Here is a 19214-nt window from a genome sequence, read left to right as displayed (position 1 = left end):
GCCTTATTTGGATTACGTGCAATATGCTAGGTTAGAAATACCTGTTTTACCTTGGTATAGAACTTGAATTGAACTGTGTACTTTTCTTGTTGTTGCTGTGTGTTTACTTTGGGACTACGGGATGGTATCCCGGGAGATCCCCCAGTATGTTTACTTTGGGACTATGGAATGGTATTCCAGGAGATCCCCTTGCACATTTACATTGGAACTACGGGACTACACCCGGTAGATTCCCCTTGTACTGAGTATTTACATTTGGGACTACAGATTGGTATTCAAGGAGACCCCCTCGCATTATGAGTTGGAGTACGGGACGGTATCCTGGGAGATCCACTGGATATTTATATTTGGGACTACAGGACGGTATCTTGGGAGATCCCCGGTTGTTATCTTTGTGCTGAGGTGTATTTCTTTCTGTGTTTCTTTGCCTCTGTAATAGTTGTTGCTATCTTTTATATCCTGTGTTACTTTCACTGTTGTACTTATTTATACTGTTTTGTTCTACGCTGTTAAACCTTATATTTTATTTTAACCTCAGTAGGACCCTAACCTTCCTTGTCACTACCCGACGGAGGTTAGGCTTGGCACTTACTGAGTATCGTTGTGGGGTACTCATGCTCTTTCTGCACATGTTTTTCATGTGCAGATCTAGGTACTTCAACTCAGACTTATCACGCTTGAGACGAGGCACTTGTAGAGACTCCCAGGAACATCTGCCGCGTCCACAAATCGAAGAGTCCCTTTCTACTCTCCCTTTTGTATTTGCCCTTCTGTACTTTCGTTTCCTTGTTAGATATTCTGGAGTTAGATGCTTGTAGATATTCAAAGGCTTGTGATCATGAGATTCCGGGTTTTGGGAAATGTTATTAGTTTCGAGAATTGTTATTGCGTATGCCGAGCGGCATTTTAAAACACTGGTTTATTTCACTATTTCAAGTTTTAATTATTTCTTCTGTAATTGTTGTTTATATTCCGCATTATTAGGCTTACCTAGTCGTAGATACTAGGTGCCATCATAATGGTTCATGGAGGGCGAACCGGGGTCGTGAGAAGTTGTTATCAGAGCTCTAGGTTCATAGGAGTCATGAATCACAAGCCGGTTTATTAGAGTCTCGCGGATCGGTACATAGATGTCTGTACTTATTTGTGAGAGGCTATGTAGCTGTTAGGAAATATTCCAGTTTATTTGATTTCCTTATTGTGCGAGATTTTGATGTCACAATTCTAAATTTCTATCTTCTATTCTTTCATAGATGGTGAGGACACGTGCTACCCGAGATGATCAGGCACCTGAGCCCCCTATTGTAGCCGTTAGAGGCCAGGGCCGGGGTAGAGGCCGAGGATGTGCACATGGTGCAGCCAGACCACCCGCACGAGCTTCCACTGAGGTATCACCAACAGTTCCAGCAAGAGTCCAAGCACATGATACGCCTACTGCTACTACTACTCTAGTTTTCCAGGAGACTATTGCGCAGTTCATGAGCATGTACACTACTTTGGCTCACGCAGGATTGCTTCCCCTTACTGAAGCCACATCTCAAGCCGGGGGAGGAGCACAGACTCTTGCCGCCCGCACTCTTGAGCAGTGAGTGCATGTTGATCGGGTGCTAGAGATTATTCCTGTACAGCCTGTAGTCCTAGGTCAGCTCGAGGACAGGGCAGCGACTTCAGAGGATGAGCAGTGGAGACTTGAGAGGTTCAAGAAGTATGACCCTCATGTATTCAGTAGGTTAGCATCATATGATGCCTTGGGATTTCTAGAGAAGTTTCACCGTATCCTCCGCACTATGGGTATATCAGGATTGAGTGGGGTTTCTTTCACTGCCTTCCAACTTCGAGGAGCCGCCTATGAGTGGTGGCGCACCTATGAGTTAGACGTCCGGATGAGGCTGCTTTACTGACTTTGACCCAATTTTCAGATATGTTCCTAAGAGAGTTTGTTCCTCAGAGCCTCAGGGACGCATTGTGCATAGAATTTAAGCATTTGCGCTAGGGTACTATGACTACCTCAAAGTATGTTGTCCATTACACTAGCTTGGCTAGACATGCCCCAGCCTTGGTTTCTACTGTTCGTGAGAGGGTTCGCCGGTTAATTGAGGGGCTTATTCCCAGCATCAGGTCTAGCATGGCTCATGAGTTGGAGATGGATATTTCTTATCAGCAGGTGGTGAGCATTGCTAGGAGGATTTAGGGTATGCATGCTAGGGGGAGAGAGGAGATGGAGGCCAAGAGGTCTCGAGAGTCGGGCCATTATTCTGGTTCTCGTGCCCTAGCTGTAGGTCGTCATCGTAGGGGTTATATGTGTCACCCCGTTTATTCAGCTATTCTAGCAGCCAGTGGTATTGCAGCTCCTCCTAGGCCTCAGGAGCCTTATTATGCACAGCATGTATCTAGAGCACCTCCTGCGTGGGGTGCTTTCAGTGGTCAGTCCAGCAGACCTGGCCCGAGCTAGTCGCAGCCACCACGTCCTCCTAGAGCTTGTTTTGGGTGTAGTGACACACGCCATATGGTGAGGGATTGCCCCAGACTTAGGAGGGTTGCACCTCCACAGACTTCTTAGCCACAGCGTGCCCCATAGAGTTCTCAGGCTATGATTACAGCACTAGTTGCTACCCCACCTGCTCAGCCAACTAGAGGTAGAGGTTGGGGAGGTAGAGGTCGCCCTAGAAGGGGTGGCCAGGCCAGATATTATGCCCTTCCTACCCATACCGAGGTTGTTGCCTTCGATTATGTCATCATAGGTATTGTCATGGTTTGTCATAGAGATGCATCCATTTTATTCGATCCTGGATCCACCTATTCTTATGTGTCTTCTTGTTTTTCTCCGCATTTGGGTGTACCTCGGGATTCTATGAGTTCCCATGTTTATGTTTCTACTCCTGTAGGAGATTCTCTTGTTGTGGACCGCGTTTATCGGTTGTGTTTGGTTGCTCTTAGTGGTTTTGAGACCAGAGCCAATTTATTGTTGCTCAGCATGGTAGATTTTGATGCTATCTTGGGCATGGACTGGTTGTCACCCCATTATCCTATTCTTGATTGTCACGCCAAAACTGTGAGGCTGGCTATGCCAGGTGTACCGCGTGTTGAGTGGAGGGGTGCTTTAGATCACACTCCCAGTAGAGTTATTTCTTTCATTAAGGCTCAGCGAATGGTTGAGAAGGGGTGTGACGCGTATCTAGCTTATGTGAGAGATGTCAATATTGATACCCCTACAGTTGATTCAGCCCCAGTAGTACGGGATTTTCCTGATGTGTTTCCCGCTGACCTTCCGGGCATGCCGCCCGATAATGATATTGATTTTGGCATTGATCTATTGCCGGCACTCAGCCTATTTCTATCCCTCCGTATCATATGGCTCCTCCTGAGCTGAAGCAGTTGAAGGACCAGTTACAGGAATTGCTTATTTAGGGTTTTATTCGGCCTAGTGTATCACCTTGGGGTGCTCCTGTCTTGTTTGTGAAGAAAAAGGATGGTTCTATGTGTATGTGTATTGATTATCGCCAGTTGAACAAAGTTACAGTGAGGAACCGCTATCATTTGCCTTGTATTGATGATCTGTTTGACCAGCTTCAGGGCGCACTGGTGTTTTCTAAGATTGACTTGTACTCAGGTTACCATCAGTTGAAGATGCGGGAGCTAGATATCCCGAAGACTGCTTTCAGGACTCGGTCATTACGAGTTCCTTGTTATGTCATTTGGGCTGACCAATGCCCCAGCAGCCTTTATGCATTTGATGCACAGTGTGTTCCGGCCGTATCTTGACTCGTTCGTCATTGTCTTTATTGATTATATTCTGGTATATTCTCGGAGTTGGGAAGATCATGAGCAGCACCTTAGGACAGTGCTTCAGACCTTGAGAGAAAAGAAGTTATATGCTAAGTTCTCGAAATGTGAGTTTTGGTTAGATTCTATAGCATTCTTAGGCCACGTGGTATCGAGTGAGGGTATTCAGGTGGATCCGAAGAAAGTAGAGGCAGTGCAGAGTTGGCCCAGACCATCCTCAGCTACAGAGATTCACAGTTTTCTTGGCTTGGCAGGTTAGTACCGTTGTTTTGTTGAGGGATTTTCATTGATTGTAGCCCCTATGACTAGGCTGACCCAGAAGGGTGCTCCGTTTTGGTGGATGGAAGAGTGTGAGGCGAGCTTTTAGAAGCTCAAGACAGCTTTAACTACAGCCCCAGTTTTGATATTTCCTACAGGTTCGGGGTCTTACACTATCTATTGTGATGCCTCGAGGATTGGTCTTGGAGCAGTATTGATGTAGGACGGTAGGGAGTTGTGATGCCTCATTATTGTGATGCCTCGAGGATTGTGTGTCTATTTAACTCCCTTTACTGAACAGGAAGGCATTTTGACTTTGCTCACGGTTACATGTAGTTATCATTAAGGAGACCTAATCGTTAAAAAAAGTTGTATTTACATCGTCAATGTCAAAAACTTAAAATTCTTAAAAAGAAAAGCAAGAATCATAACTGCAAATATAAAGCAAGTTAAGTTATCGTGTCATATGATTCAGAACTTCGCAGTGGAAAGAAGATGGAAGAAATCAATGAAACATTTGAGACACAAAAAAATAATGGCCTGGCTACAAATGCAGCTGATAAAAAATGTACAATGACGTCTATCCAAAAGAATAGTCAAAAGAGATAGCAAAAAATAAGCTATGTTAAAACTTTACAATCTAAAAGAACCGTGTGAGCACCATAATCTCTCTATCACCTTGAGGGGGTTTCTGATGGCTGACTATTCAATGCAGAACTTGAGGGAATAGAAGGCATAGATCCATTACCTTGAGGCGGTGAACTGCCCCACTTGGGCTCTGCATCTGATGGCTCGATCACATGCACTGTGCCATCACTCATACCAAGAGCAAATTGGTTGGAATCAGATGGATGTGCTGCTATCACCACAGGAAATGCGGTGCCACTGACGCTGCTAAAACAACACGAAATTCAGATTAGTGGCCACAGTTCCGAAATATTACCTCTACATTCAGATAAGAGTAACGAGCATGTCATTATCACATGTCACTACCACCCTCTTTACCAAATATAAGCTGAAATCCAAGAGCTAACTTTGTTCTAACAAACTACTGTTCCTTGGCGCATTGTGCATTCAGTCAAGAACTTTCTAGCTAGTTTATCTTCCTCAATATTGTCCTCTAGAAAGTGCAAAATTTTAAGGGGGAAATGATCATTTCCTTTTTTAAAAATTTCATTTTCCTTTTGAAAAAACACATGCAAGAAAATTATTTTCCTTTACAGTCACATACCGTAATTATCTAGAGATATATTTTCAAACGACTAAGTTGGCGTCCTAACAAAGCCAAGTTGGCAGGAGATCAATTAAGATCTGGCATTAGCATTTAGGCATCATATAGTATCGTATATTCAATGTAAAGATAGAGGTGAACGCTTGGAATAATACTATTCGAGGTCTGTGTGCCATGTTTGATAAAATCCGGGACTAATGCATCTGTTGATCTCTTCTTCCGTCTTCTCCTGAACTCCTTCGTTCTTTTGGTTTTAGGGGAGGGGGTTGTTAAAGTCTGGACCTAATCTTGAGTAAAAATTTATCTCAGGATTTTTGGGCAGGGTTACAGCTGGACTAGGTGACTAAGCAGTTCTTTTGAATTTTCCTCCTTCCTATTTAGCAAATTCCAATGACTTACTCGCACACTCTCATCAGATCAGTCCACTGCAGCACCTAAGGGAAGCTGCAGGTGCTATTTTGGCACAGGAGAGAGTGGCTGTCTAATGGCTTTGGGTTCGCTTTAATTGCTTCAAAATGCAGCTTGATTTGTAACCCATAGCCTAGTGATTCGTTTGTATTGCCTGGAAATAATGAATTTAACAAAACAAGGCATGAAATACCTGCTAACTGAAGAAGATATGTAAGCTGAGGGTGCAATTCTACATCGAAGTCTGAGACTGTCTGCATCATATATTCCAATTGCACCATCGCCGAATCCAGTAAAGACCAGCAGGCCATCACATGAGTATATAGCACTTGAAATAGGAGCACTGAGCGAATCTCTTGGATGCCACTGCAACCAATTAATGCTCAAATCATTTATATTTTAACCAGGAAATAGGAAAAGTAGGGAACTCGAGCGTCAAACTCTGGAGTACATGATAATGAATGTATAGTGTTCATAATAAAATATGCAACATGAAAGTTCTCGTTTGTTGAGCCACGTCAAGCAATATATATGCAGCTTACTGCAAAGTATGTAAAGCAAGAACGGAAAATAGAAACTAGGAAAAGCAAAAATGTCAACACAGCAAATGAATTAACAATGACTATCTACAAGGGGAACAAAGAACAAAGATAACTGCACTTAGTCCACAGCAACTCTGTTTAGCATTGCTTAATAGATCCTAAGTGCTTAATGATTATTTACTGTTATCTTTCTCAAAAAAAGTGCCTAATGATTTATTTTCGATCATACTCTTGAAATACAGCTAAGCTTTGTAACACAGGAAACTTACTCTAAACAAACAAGAACCAATATATAAAATAATCATTCCCAAACTCTATGCACATTTAGAAACAAATTTGGTCATTATGGAATTGGACTCTGAAAAGGGAACTAAGTCAACATAAAACACCTGATTTCTAAGCAAGCAATACAAACTCTATGTATATTTAAAAACAAAATACAATAAATTAACGTAAAGACTTACAGCACGCAGACATTCAAGTTGGGTATCATAGATTCCAATTTGGCTTTCATGAACTACTAGTATATGAGATTGGTCATTATGGAATTGGACTCTAGTTTCTCCAACTAAGGGACCTTGGTGACCTGGCGGCACTTGGATAGGCCTTGCTTTTTTCTTTTCCCAGCCATCAACACTCCAGATACATAGCTGCATCACAGAACAAGCACCAAATATCATGCTATTAGCATATCATTGAGATTATAAAACATTACTACTATAGCATCAAGATTGTAAGGTTGCGATAGAAGCCCCATTGCCCAGCCTAAAGGAATAACAACTAAGACTCGTGCATACCAGCAGTGCTGTGCCTCAAAAAGGAAATGAACGCAAGAAGGCAAAATTAATGCAAAGAGGAGAAAAACCGCCAACTTGCCTGTGCATCTGCACCTGAAGATACTAGTACATTCAAAATCTGTGAAAATGCAAGGCCTGAGATCCGTTTCTGGTGACCCTTGAGCTTGGTTTTGACCTATGACAGGATCAGATAACCAAAAGGGTCCAACATTATTTCACAATGAAACCATAAAGAAGCAAACAGAAAAGATCCATTACTAGAAAATTCTAAAGGACATGCAAGAATAACAACAACAACAACCCAACAACCCAGTGGAATCCCACAAGTGGGGTCTGGGGAGGGTTGTGTGTACGCAGACCTTACCCCTACTCCTCGAGGCTGTTTCCGATACACCCTCAGCTCAAGAAGATGAAAACATGCAGGAATAAGGAAAATAGAAAACGAAGTTGATAAGCATAGTGCTTGAGAGAAATATAATGAAATAACACTCTTGCCTTGATATTGATGGCATCTATATATTGCTGACCTTAAGAGTATGTTTATTTTGAGGGTAAAGGAGAAGAAAAAGAAAACAAGGGTGGTTACTGTGAAATATTAACAATTAACATCCAATTGTCTACAAAAAAAAGATAAGGATATTATACTTTCACGCCTCCGTCCAGTTTTAATGAAGGGATAATGCTCACGTGGAGGGCAACCAACACCTCCATTTTTACTTCCTTCACAAACGAGTGAAACCTTATCCCTCGACATTTACCCCCACTCCGGTAATCCCTCCTCTTTACACCCCAAACCAAACACAGCATAAGAACTCATTCTTCCAACTATTTATCTAAAACTTTACTAAAACAATGAAGTCCTATGTAAACTCGTAGTTGTTAGCTGGCATATTTAAAGACAAACATGTATGATGATACTCCCACCACAACATAGCTAATAACCATTGTAAAAGGGGGGGGGGGAGGAGAAATAGGAGGCATAGAAGCTACAAAAATAAGTTTCAGTATCAGAACAAACAGTGAGAATTTAAGTACCCAATACTGTCACTTCGAAATGAGATATGCAACCTAGGACCAAACACACACAAAAAAAGAAAAGAAAAAAGGAAGTACCTCATCAACCCTAACATTGTATATCTGGATAGTGGAGTCCTCCATTCCTACAGCGATAACGTTGTTATCTTGAGGATGAAAGGCCAAATAGGTGGCTGCAGGAGGTGGCGGCATGAAAGTTGTCATCACCTAACCAGAGTTCATGTGTCAGTTCAGATAAACCAATTTATCATCATCAAAATTAATTCTGGAAACGAAAGGAAAAATCAGTTTTGTACATAATAATAAAAAAAGTTGACAAATTTTCGTTCAAGAACTAAACTAGATCTTCCACTCCTTTTCCAAGAGAGGATCATCAACAAACCTTAAAAGTCATCATGTTAAACAAGGAGACCTTCCCACCAGAAGCAGACATGACATAAGAATCATTTTTAGATAAAGCAATACATGCAGCTGCATCTTCAGCTGATTTTGCGTCACCGACATCGTTTGACATGAGTGCTCCATTTGTCGGCTGCCATAGCTGTGGGGCAATTGACGCAGAGGACTGAAATAAGGAAATAAGGACAGCAAATCAGTCAGTATTTGCTGACAACAGGAACTAGCGAAAATTTGATACAAGCCATATTGATACTCCAATTTAACCTTTCCAGAGGGATTTCGCTCATTTCTCTGCCATTTCCAGAGCTTGTGAATGGCGTTGGAGCCCAGTGCCAGCACAGCAAGCCCAGAATTTGTATAGAGCAGCCGCAGCACCTGCCATCGTTACGATTCAAATGTCTTTAGGTTGCTGACAAAGACCATCAATCGAAGAAGCATGTGCTTCAACAATACTAATAGCAATAATTCATATACCATCAAGAAAGACCTAAACATGCAGTAGGAGATTCAACACTAGTGGCCAGGAACAATTAAGAGTTGAAACCTAATCGAGTAAATAAAGAATGGTCCATCTAACAGCTTAAGCTATTAATGAGGTCGTCATACAATTCAACGGTATTAGAGCAAGCAGAGATCCTAGGTTAAAGTCTCTCCGTCACCATTCATCAAAAAAGAGTTTACGCGTGCTTGGCCATGAAAAAGAATTGGCACATGAGAAGACCTATTTGAGATATAATTGAGTAAATAATACTGTATATCTTTTCTAACTATTAACCTTTTATATGAGGTTGTCACAACTCAATTCAACAAGAAAGGGTTATGACAAAAGGCCACCAAATCTAGTCTTCAAAAGAAAAAATACCACAAGCAAGTGATATTAAAAATGCAGATGAAGTTTTATAACAACCTTGCTGGCTGACAGAGGGTCTGGCAACTTTAGCGTTTTAAGCTGAGATGAGTCAGCAATGTCAGAGACCTTCCAGCTTTTAGTCTTGTCGATACTTTCTGCAATTCTAGGTTTCACGTCAGGAACTCTGCTGCTTTCCATAGTGGCCTATTGATGTGACAAGTATGATAAGTCAAATATAATAGAATCATACTTCAAAGAATCATATTTCAAATGACAAAAAAATCAGGAAGCACCATGAACTTTCCTGTCATAAAGAGGGGAGGGGGAGAACCATGGAAAATGAAAAATACCAGATTGCCGATGGACATTGAATGCTGAGTTCTATCACTACGTTCTATGATTGGAGGTGCAGATCCAGAAATATTAGGAATTGGACCTAAGGAACCAGCAATTGGAGGCTGCAGTGTGCATCAAGATTAAAGATAACCATTACATATAGTGGTATGAATATGACAAGCAAAATTGGTTAAGGGCCTTGTATAGTAAGAAACCATAACTGCCCAAATGAGGAGAAATACTACCTTAACATTGACTTCAGAAAGCGCACGAGAACCATCAAATGCCCTGCTCTCCAGCATCCTCAGCATTCGCTGTCCATCAGTGTTTGCCAGAACCTTGATTCCATTATCACTCGTCGTGAGAGCCAGCAACGAGCCTTCCTTATTGAATCTTAGTCTGGGACTAGCCTGAAAAGAAAATTGGAGTTCACAAATTCTCAGTTTTCAATAATATGTCCTCTATCAAACAAATGAATTCAAAAAATAGCAATACTAACAGGCAATCCACCATCGCCATCAGTAGATGTAAGCATGTTGTTATTATCCATATCCCAAAACTTTATCTGGAACTCATCACCAGCAGCTAAGAAACGATTCTTTGTTGTGTCAAACTGCACAACACCTAATGATCGCTTTCTAAAGCCAGAATACGTCCTCTTGATTGCTCCTTCACTCTCATTCCACTCTACAAGATGGGATTCACCTTCTTTACTTGTGCCACACGAGAAAAGTCTGAAAGAAGATGGGAAAAGTTAAGAATGACTATGAATACATCAAATGCAAACAAGTTAGTCTTGTTTTAGTCTTTTAGAGAATTGATAATAAATCCATAGGCCTCTTTCCAAATCAATTTTTCTACCTTCAATAAGCACCTTTAACTCATTCACTATGGCCGCTTAATCTTTTACCATGGCACCTTTTGAGTATAATCTCACCCTGACGAGTCCTCCTTCAATAGAGTCATGTTTTGCCATAGGGATTGGAGTACCCATAACTTAAAGGGCAATGGTATATTTGACAGAGTGCCAAAGAAAAACTTCTCAAAAAGCCGAGGAATTTGGATGAGTTCTGGAAAATCTACAAGGAGGAGCACGCTACCAGGAGAAAATATGCATTCAAAAAATGATATGATGAAGAAAATGAAGTTAGATCAAGAGGAGGAAGACCACTAATGAAATCACCAAACACAAAAGGAATTAAAGATGCTTGAGATTAATGTGAATTATGGGAGGTAAAGGCAGATGTTTGCTAACATCTGCCAAAAGAAGCTACAGATAATTTGTTGTCATGGACGTCATGGATACTGACTTAACAGCAGGAAGGAAAGCAGGAGAATTATCGAACTATTGACTCCAACATGAAGAGCTGGTTTACTGTTAGCAAAGAGACTAAGATGGACCATAGAGACATATCATTGGTTCAAAAATGTGGACAAATACATAGGTAGATTTTTGTGACTTTTTTGGATGCGAAACGAATTGAACTTGACCAACAAGGCAAGCTCAAAGCCAGAGGTAAGATCCGGAGAGGGAGCATTAGGGTGGGCTTGCTTGGTCGAATTAGACTAGGAAGATTATATAGCTAGGATAGGGTCAAGTTGAAGGTCTAGTACATCAGGATTGAGCATGGACAAGCCTCGACTGGACCAACATTGATGAAAAAAGGGAAACTATTCCTATCACCTTTTTTTTTTTGCTTTTTGGAAGAAATTGGCTGTAAAGGGACTATAGTGGAATTGTTGAATAAAGAGGCTGGACTTGCAATGACCATTTGCAGCTACTAGAATACATCTTATCTCCTGTATAGCAAAGTAAAAAATTCCTCGTGGGTCCCCAAGGCCACAATTAGAGAAAACTGAGGAAGGAATTATGTTTAAACTGGCAGCTATAAGAAGATGTGTGTCCTCTCCTTCGGTAGCGATGTCATCAAATTAAGAAAAGGAAGGAGCATAAGAGGCGGACACCCCAAGCTATAAGCGATTTTCAAAATCTAATAGAGGATTTGGAATAGTTGGATTCTCCATTACACAGAAGAAATATACTTGATTCAAGGGGTATAACTCACTGCCAGCCTCGAGAATAGACATATTCATATTTTCAATTGAATATGATGATGGATTTGACAATCGTCGTAAGCCGAGGGTCTATTGGAAACAGCTTTTCTACTCCTCCGGAGTAGGAGTAGGGGTAAGGTCTGCGTACTCACTACCCTCCCCAAACCCCACTTGTGGGATCCCACTGGGTCGTTGTTGTTGTTGTTGTTGATGGATTTGACAATCCTCCCTTCCTAGAGTTGTCATGGTCCTCATGGACCAAAATCCTATCATACTAAGTTAGGGTCATGGGGAGAAGAAACCTATTCAACTTTAGAAAATCTGGCTGGAGACAAAAGGATTAGTTTAAATGGTGACACAGCGAGAATTCTTTTGACATCAGGGGATACCTGACTACATCCTTGTTCTAAATTATAGCTGCTGGAGGAGAATTTAAAAGACAGGAACTTGAACATAACTGAAAACCTGGAGGAGGAATGATCCTAAAATAACTACAAACCTACAGAAAATCAATAATGCAGGGTGCTATCTGATGAGAAGCTGTGTCCAAATTAAGGTGGGAAGAGGAGCTCCAGGAAATCATCAAAGCTGAAGAAATTCATGCAGGAAAAATATTCAAATTTATCAAGCTAAAACAGAAAGGTTGAAGTCTTCCAATGCTTCAAACATATCCTGGATTCCACAGATGAATGATGATGAATTAAGACAACCTGCTTGAATTCTTCTTGCCTAATTTATAAAGGAAACCCGAGTTTCTGTAAGCTATACTAGTCTGCACTTTCTTGATGTGGTTTTGGTGGAATAAAAATATGTTACTTGTCAAAACTCAAAAGTACTGCAGAAGACAAGTACAAGAGACAAAAGGAAAGTACAGAAATATAACACAAAAAAGAACAGGGATAGTGAGAAAATTTGGCAACAATAAAATACATGGGGTTATACCAAATTTGAAGTTAAAGAAGTGGTAGATTCTAGAATCATTATGGTACTTTAGCTTGGCATAACGATGGAGAAATAAAATGTATTACCAAACATTGCATCAGAAGGATAAGATCTTATCGAAGAAATAGATGCAGCAAGATTACATGCATTGCATAAAAATAGAAAAAGCTTCCTTACTTGTTTGAAACAAATAAGCTAAACAAGGATCAAACTGTACGGGCTTTTGGACCAACCTCGTTCCATCAGCACTATATGCCATTGTTGTGCACCAAAGACCGGGGGCATCATAATCTACTCTTGATCCCATGCAATCGTATAGCCAGGCTTTTATTTTACCATCAATGGCCGTAGAGAAAATAAACTGCAAATATAAATTCAGATAATAGTCTTCTTTATCAAACAGAAAAATCATAAAATTATAAGATAAGACTACCTTGACTCTCATTTTAAGAAACCAATGAAAGTCATTTAGCAGCCTGAGAGTCAATATTGTGAAAATTAACCACAGAATGCAATAGGTTTACCTGGATATTCTCTTTATAGTGAGGGCAGACAGAATATACAGGAGCTTCATGCCCCTCAAACATGTATTGTCTACGACCACCTACTGCATCCCAGACCTGTTATAAGAAAGCAAATAATGAAGAAAAGAATCCTACAGAAGTTTGGAATTATAATAGTACCAATTATTTTCTTTATTTCATAAAGGAAATCATAAAACCAATAATATGTTATCATGTCAAGGAGCAAACCTTGATTGTTTTGTCATCCCCGCACGTTACTATGCATAGTTGCTTATTAGGGTGGGCAAAAGCAATATCATTAACGCCACCAGCATGAGCATCAATCTATAACACGGAAGAATAATTTAGACTTGATGAGTTATTTAATTATTGATGTGAGGATGTGAGTGCAAAGAGACAGCGTCTTTGCACGGCTTACTTCTAGATGCTGTCTCAATTCTCCTGCTGGGCTGTATGTATATATTTGAATAATGTGCTTCGAAAAAGCAACTCCTACAGAAAGCCAAATGACAGAATAATGTGTACAGTTGAGTTCCTAAAGCTACAAAAATTTATCACAGAAAAGAAAAAATGAACCAATAGTCCGCCTTACCAAGTATAGAACCATCTGGGCCCCATACACATCGATTGACTGATATAGTGGTATCTTTGACTAAAGCCGTCTGAATGATAAGCAACCAAAGCAAGTCAATTTGGGATGCAAAAAGTGAATCTCACAACCCAAAGAAGAAAAAGGAGAAATATGCTAAATCGAGTAAATATATTTCTTCCATCTCGGATAAGATGAATCCTACTAATAATCTGAAAAATAAGAAAGAGTATTTGGAGTTGTTTGTTGAGGCGTATTAAGATTTATGTTTAAAAAATATTGTTAATATGTAAAGTAAAGTAGTTCACTGAAAGATGACATGCCGAACCAAATAATATATAGTAATTCTGACTTAGTTTGATATCTCACTTTAGGGGAAGGGATTCGAAGTAAATTATGATGGATTAGAAAGCAAAATAATTTCACTAACTGGGGGATCAAATAAGCATATTGGAATTCAGAAACTGCAAGAAATACCCACCTGGAATGGCATTGAGCATGCAGATATATCCCAAACCTTGAAGGTCTTATGCACTAACCGTTCTCGAGATCCAACTTCCCAAATGCTAATGTCACCAACATTGGTTCCGACTACATGGAGATACAGGAAAAAATGGAAATTAGGATCAATAGAAATTCGAAACCACACAACCATGGATCTCAAGATCTCATCTACAAAGTACTTAAATGATAAATCACATTCTTTAACAGGTATATGCACATTAACATCCAGCAATGATAAGTAACCCTTCCCGTACTAACTATAAACTATAAAGGGATCATTCAGAATCAACCTAGAAGAACCGTCTGTTGTTGTGGATGGAAATCCATGCTCATAACATTGGATCCTTGGCTAAGATTCCGCACAACAGTTTTGGGAAGGTCATCTGGTGAATACATATTGGGAGGATGAGTAGAACCAGAAAAGGATACCTGGAAAATAACAAAAGGTTGTGTTTCCTTGCCTTGTTAATCAGTTAAAAGGAGGTCATTTAATAACTCAGGTAAGGAAATCTCGCGAACTTTCTACTTCTGTCTCGCTTCAAACTCACCTCATCAGATTGACCAGCACGCATTCGTTTCATCAAATGCTCTGAATCGGCCATTTGATAGTCCATTCCAGGACCCCCTGGAGTAGTTCTTGGATGTTTTAGAAAGGCAGCTGACGACATTACAATAGACAACTTTAGTTAAGAAAATAGTAACTTTCTGGAAAAGCAACCACAATTTCCACCAAACCAATAACAATATAACAGACCAGCGCCAGGAGCCTGCACAAGTCCAGGGGGACCTGGAGCAACAGCAGGATGAGGTATATTAGGATTTGCACTTGACATCCACCCTGCAATAGCACTTGGTGAAGGAGAAACAACTGGTTGGAATGGCTGCATTAAGAAAATGGTTAGCAGAAAAGTAAGAAGTTCTGTTATTAAGATAATAACATGTTTAATGAACTCCACTCACACTGTGAGCTCCAAGAGGAGGAAATGCCCCAGGTTTTGGAACTGGTCCACCAAGTGCTGCATTTACAGGAGGAGGAGGCCGAGTTCCATTGCTAGAAGCACAAGTATGATCAGTAAATAGTGTTTTAATATCAGGGTTTGGACGTGGATTCTTGCATAGCTGATGCTGCCAGTTAAGACTGAAATTCAAATCACATCAAACTTAATAATGTAGTCTTAATAATATCTATGATTGGGAAAGAGGTTACTTAAGAAGAAAAATAAAATAATAATAATAATAATAACAACAACAACAACAACAATAATAATGTAGTCTTAACAAGAAAATCAGATTATCACAGAAGGGTATGTCATCCCCTTCTATAGATATCAACAGCTAACAGCAACAAGCAATTATGATTAGTAGTGGCGGAATCATGGACCCACCATGCCATTGCTCATGATATGAATCAAGATAGCCACCAATCACTTTGGATTTCCAATTGGAGGCTACTTTCGTAATTGGGCGGCTGGCCACATGTGCAATTTGACCAACAATTGAAGACTACATTTCAAAGTGTCCTATATTTGTAATTTGGTCATCATTTGTAAATAGTGACTACACTTAAGTTCCTTAGGTTAACTTAGGGGTATTTGCGTCATGTTAGCCAAAAACCCACCCTAGTATAAAACTATACAACAGTCCTTAAGTTCTCATTTTAGGGCTAGACTACATTGATGATTATTGAGTTCTCTTTGTGAGATTGCAATGGTGGTTTGCCATTGTTGATGACAACTTTTCATGTGTTTTCGAGTGGAAATCCTTCCACGTGAAGGTATATCCTATAGATTAGGTACTATAAGTCTTGTTATTGTTGGGTGATCGGTTATATCAATTGTTTGACATTGCACCTTATTTTGGGTATAGTCTCAATTTCTATCCTTTTTATCCTTGTTTCTTTAATTTCTGCATTTTAATTTGAATCAGCTCAGCTAGGGGTTGAAACTAACTTAATTGGCGCTTTCTATTTGAGGTAATTTTAAAAGGATTGATGGTACAAAAGATCATTCCAAAGATCTCTCACATACGAAAAAGAAATATAAGAAGCATATAAATATCCCAAGATGGAGAACCTCAGCGGATAAAATGAAAGACATAAAGTTCAGATTAGCATAGCACCTCTGATTAATCAATGTCCGCAGTCGTGAAGCTTTGAAAGAGGGAAAAGTTAACTTGTCACGGAACAAAGGATTTGCCTCTATAAGCTTTTTTAGTTCTACCAGCATAATATTTCTTGCCGACTTTGTATCACCATATTTGGAAAGCTGCTCGTTCTGCCTAGGGACACAACAAAAGATTTTCAACCAATCATCAACAAATGAAGAGAGCATGCATCACACTTCAAATGTCAAAATATAATACCTAAAATTGTCAAGAGTCAATAACTGAGTGATCTCCTTGAAAAGATCTTCATTAAAAGAAGCAAAAACCTTAAGGTCCTTCACAAGAATTTCAACTGCTTTTACTCGATCATTCCTGACAAATACGTTCCAAAACCAACCAAATGATTAGAGGTGTAGATGAAACTTTTCAATCAATTTAATGGTGAATGACATTTTTTTGATCAAGTATGTAATGGTGAATGACATTTGAACTCACTTGTCAAGAGCTTCAAGATATTTTTGCTTTCTTATTTCAAAGAAGATCTTCATTGAATAGCGGTTGTCCTCAACCTTTGTGAACCCACTTAGGTATCGCTCAACTTCATCCCATTCACCAGCTTGCACTTGATCCTCAAAGTATTTCATATTGAAGAAGAAACCAGATTCTTGTTCCAACCTAAAGTTAATATTCATGCAATCTCATGGTAAAATGGAACTTTACAAAAAACAAGAGAACTAACATTACATCCCCTTGGTGCTAAGTAAAAGTTGTGTCATCTAATTGGCTGTCTAGACTCTAGCTAAATGAGGAAATGAGAGAATGTAAAAACAAATAACCTAAAAATAAACATTCTTAATATTTCACCATTAAACTGAAAAGTCTGTAAACAGCACAAATCCACATCTGACTCAAGGCGATCAACTGACTACATAATTCATCGGGTCTAAATTGAAACGAACTAGAAATTGGAAAAACCAACCATATAATACATTATCACTTTTCATACGCTAGATTATATAGGCATTTGAATTTCAACGATAAAAGGCGTATAGAAAGGAAACTTACTTATGAACTGCCTCTTTGAACTTCTCCTCATCCAAAAACTGGAGGATCAAGAAAACCAGTTCCCTACTTAAGGAAGACATGGTGACAGCTCCAGGAACTCCTAGCCACTCCAGTGCAAATGTTTGGATGTTAATTAGCAGAAGCAAATAAAAAGTACCCCAGTTTTTCCACCAATAGCTCCGAGAAATCACCTACTTAATTTAGATCATTTCCCCAACAACCAAGAATATGTCTTCTGAGTGCTCAAATTTCTCACAACATTGCACAAATAATTACTGTTATAAGCAGAAAAAACAATGTACTAACACTTGGGATCCAACAAAAATCACTTGAAACTTTGCTCTTTCAACTTCACCACCTATGTGTAATGCAAAAAAGAATCATTCAATTAGCTTTCAGAAACCTCTGAAATCGATGAATTCAATACAAATCCCAAGAAGATGCGACACGCCAAACCCCAATCAAAGCGCCCACAAAGCAAAGTCCGCAACTTTCTTGGAAAATGAGCTCCTCCAAATTTCCCAAAATCCTCAAATTCCTATAACAAAGTCAGAAAAATGCAATCGTTAAGCTACCCAATGCATTAAAGAAAAAAAAAACACTTCAGTTTTTCTCTAAAGAACTCATTTTTATCATAAAACTACCAATAATGAGAGCAAAAGGTAATCTTTTTCAGATCTGGGTATGTGAAATATCTAAACAAGAATGCATATTTTGAAGAGTTACTTTACTTGTTTATGACAACCCCACAGGATGTTTTAACAATGCAAAAGCTAGGGTTTTTTTGTTTTTTTTTCCTCTGTAGAAGAGAGGACTAATACTGAAAGGGACTTCCTTTTTTTTCCTCTCCTTTTTTCTGAGCAGACAACCACCCACTACTCCTGCTTCTCTTTCTTCCCTTCTTTGTAATCACTTTTTTTTCTCTTTCTATATTTATAGTATATATGTGTTCCATATAAGAGGGTGGGTGGGTTTTTGTTGGGTTTAAGATTTTTCTTTTTCATAAAAACACGTGTGATCTCAAATTCTTTGCAGATTGATAAAATGACATGGTGGTGAGGATAGAGAATGTCACAGCATTAACTTGCTCCAATTATCTAAAATTGAAAAACAATAGTACTATTTCATGATAATATTTTCATAAGTCCTTAGTTTTGAAGATCAGATTTCAATTCTATCACAATTAAAAATATTCTTCTTAGAAAACCTATATATATTTATATATATGAAAAGAGGTTATATAGAAGTTTTGAAAGGTACAGTGATATTGCACTTCCATAATGAAAATGGATTTAATTCCTTTCATTACTACAGTACTTCTATATTACTTTTGGATATAGTTTAACCTAGAAAGAAAATCAAAAGTAAAAAGTGGCAAAATTTATTTCCTCTTAGCACTTTTCCTTGCCCTTTTCTCCTTATTCCAACTTTTTCTTTAAGCGGGAATCAAAGGACACAAATAAAAATAAAAAGCGTTTTCCTATTGGAGCTAAGATTAAATGGGAGCAATATGCTGCCTCAACAGTTCACTTAGCTCTATGTATTTATATCTATATCTATATCTATATTTATATCTATATCTATCTATCTATCTATATTATTATAAAAGCACGAATAATCTATGCTAAATATTGAACGACTAAAATATTCTTAAAATATTGATCGACTTTTATGCCCTTAAATATTTGTATAATTTAAGAATTTAATTGTAATTAAATTACTCAATGATGGAATTCCTTTTTGATTTAAACTACACATATCCTACTTGAATTAGAAAAGCACGTCCATTTTTC

The 19214-nt window shown here is 39.0% G+C and overlaps 1 protein-coding gene across 3 annotated transcripts; it reads right to left on the bottom strand.

Annotated features, from left to right (window-relative positions):
- Window positions 1-4444: 4444 nt before the first annotated feature.
- LOC104247201 (protein TOPLESS-RELATED PROTEIN 2-like) lies at window positions 4445-18330 on the bottom strand. 3 transcript variants are annotated; one of them, XM_009803161.2, is made up of 26 exons: window positions 18153-18330; window positions 17422-17959; window positions 16852-17031; window positions 16615-16728; window positions 16372-16530; window positions 15214-15391; window positions 15008-15134; window positions 14802-14911; window positions 14544-14682; window positions 14231-14340; window positions 13753-13822; window positions 13579-13652; window positions 13389-13484; window positions 13161-13256; window positions 12870-12997; window positions 10139-10373; window positions 9885-10049; window positions 9654-9761; window positions 9361-9507; window positions 8718-8828; window positions 8437-8619; window positions 8133-8261; window positions 7099-7194; window positions 6687-6872; window positions 5874-6046; window positions 4445-4935 (listed from the first exon to the last, which is right to left on the bottom strand). In XM_009803161.2, the coding sequence occupies exons 2-26, from the start codon at window positions 17499-17501 to the stop codon at window positions 4716-4718; spliced, it is 3414 nt and encodes a 1137-aa protein (XP_009801463.1). In that variant the 5' UTR covers window positions 17502-17959; window positions 18153-18330; the 3' UTR covers window positions 4445-4715. The 3 variants fall into 3 exon arrangements, with proteins under 3 accessions (XP_009801463.1, XP_009801466.1, XP_009801464.1); XM_009803164.2 differs by having other exon boundaries at window positions 4445-4932; XM_009803162.2 differs by lacking the exon at window positions 18153-18330 and adding an exon at window positions 18066-18144.
- Between the last annotated feature and the right edge of the window lie 884 nt (window positions 18331-19214).

This window comes from Nicotiana sylvestris, chromosome 8, assembly GCF_000393655.2.
Source record: "Nicotiana sylvestris chromosome 8, ASM39365v2, whole genome shotgun sequence".
NCBI classification, from domain to species: domain Eukaryota; kingdom Viridiplantae; phylum Streptophyta; class Magnoliopsida; order Solanales; family Solanaceae; genus Nicotiana; species Nicotiana sylvestris.
The sequence above is the reverse complement of the archived record's forward strand: the minus strand, read 5'-3'. Positions and strand labels throughout refer to the sequence as shown.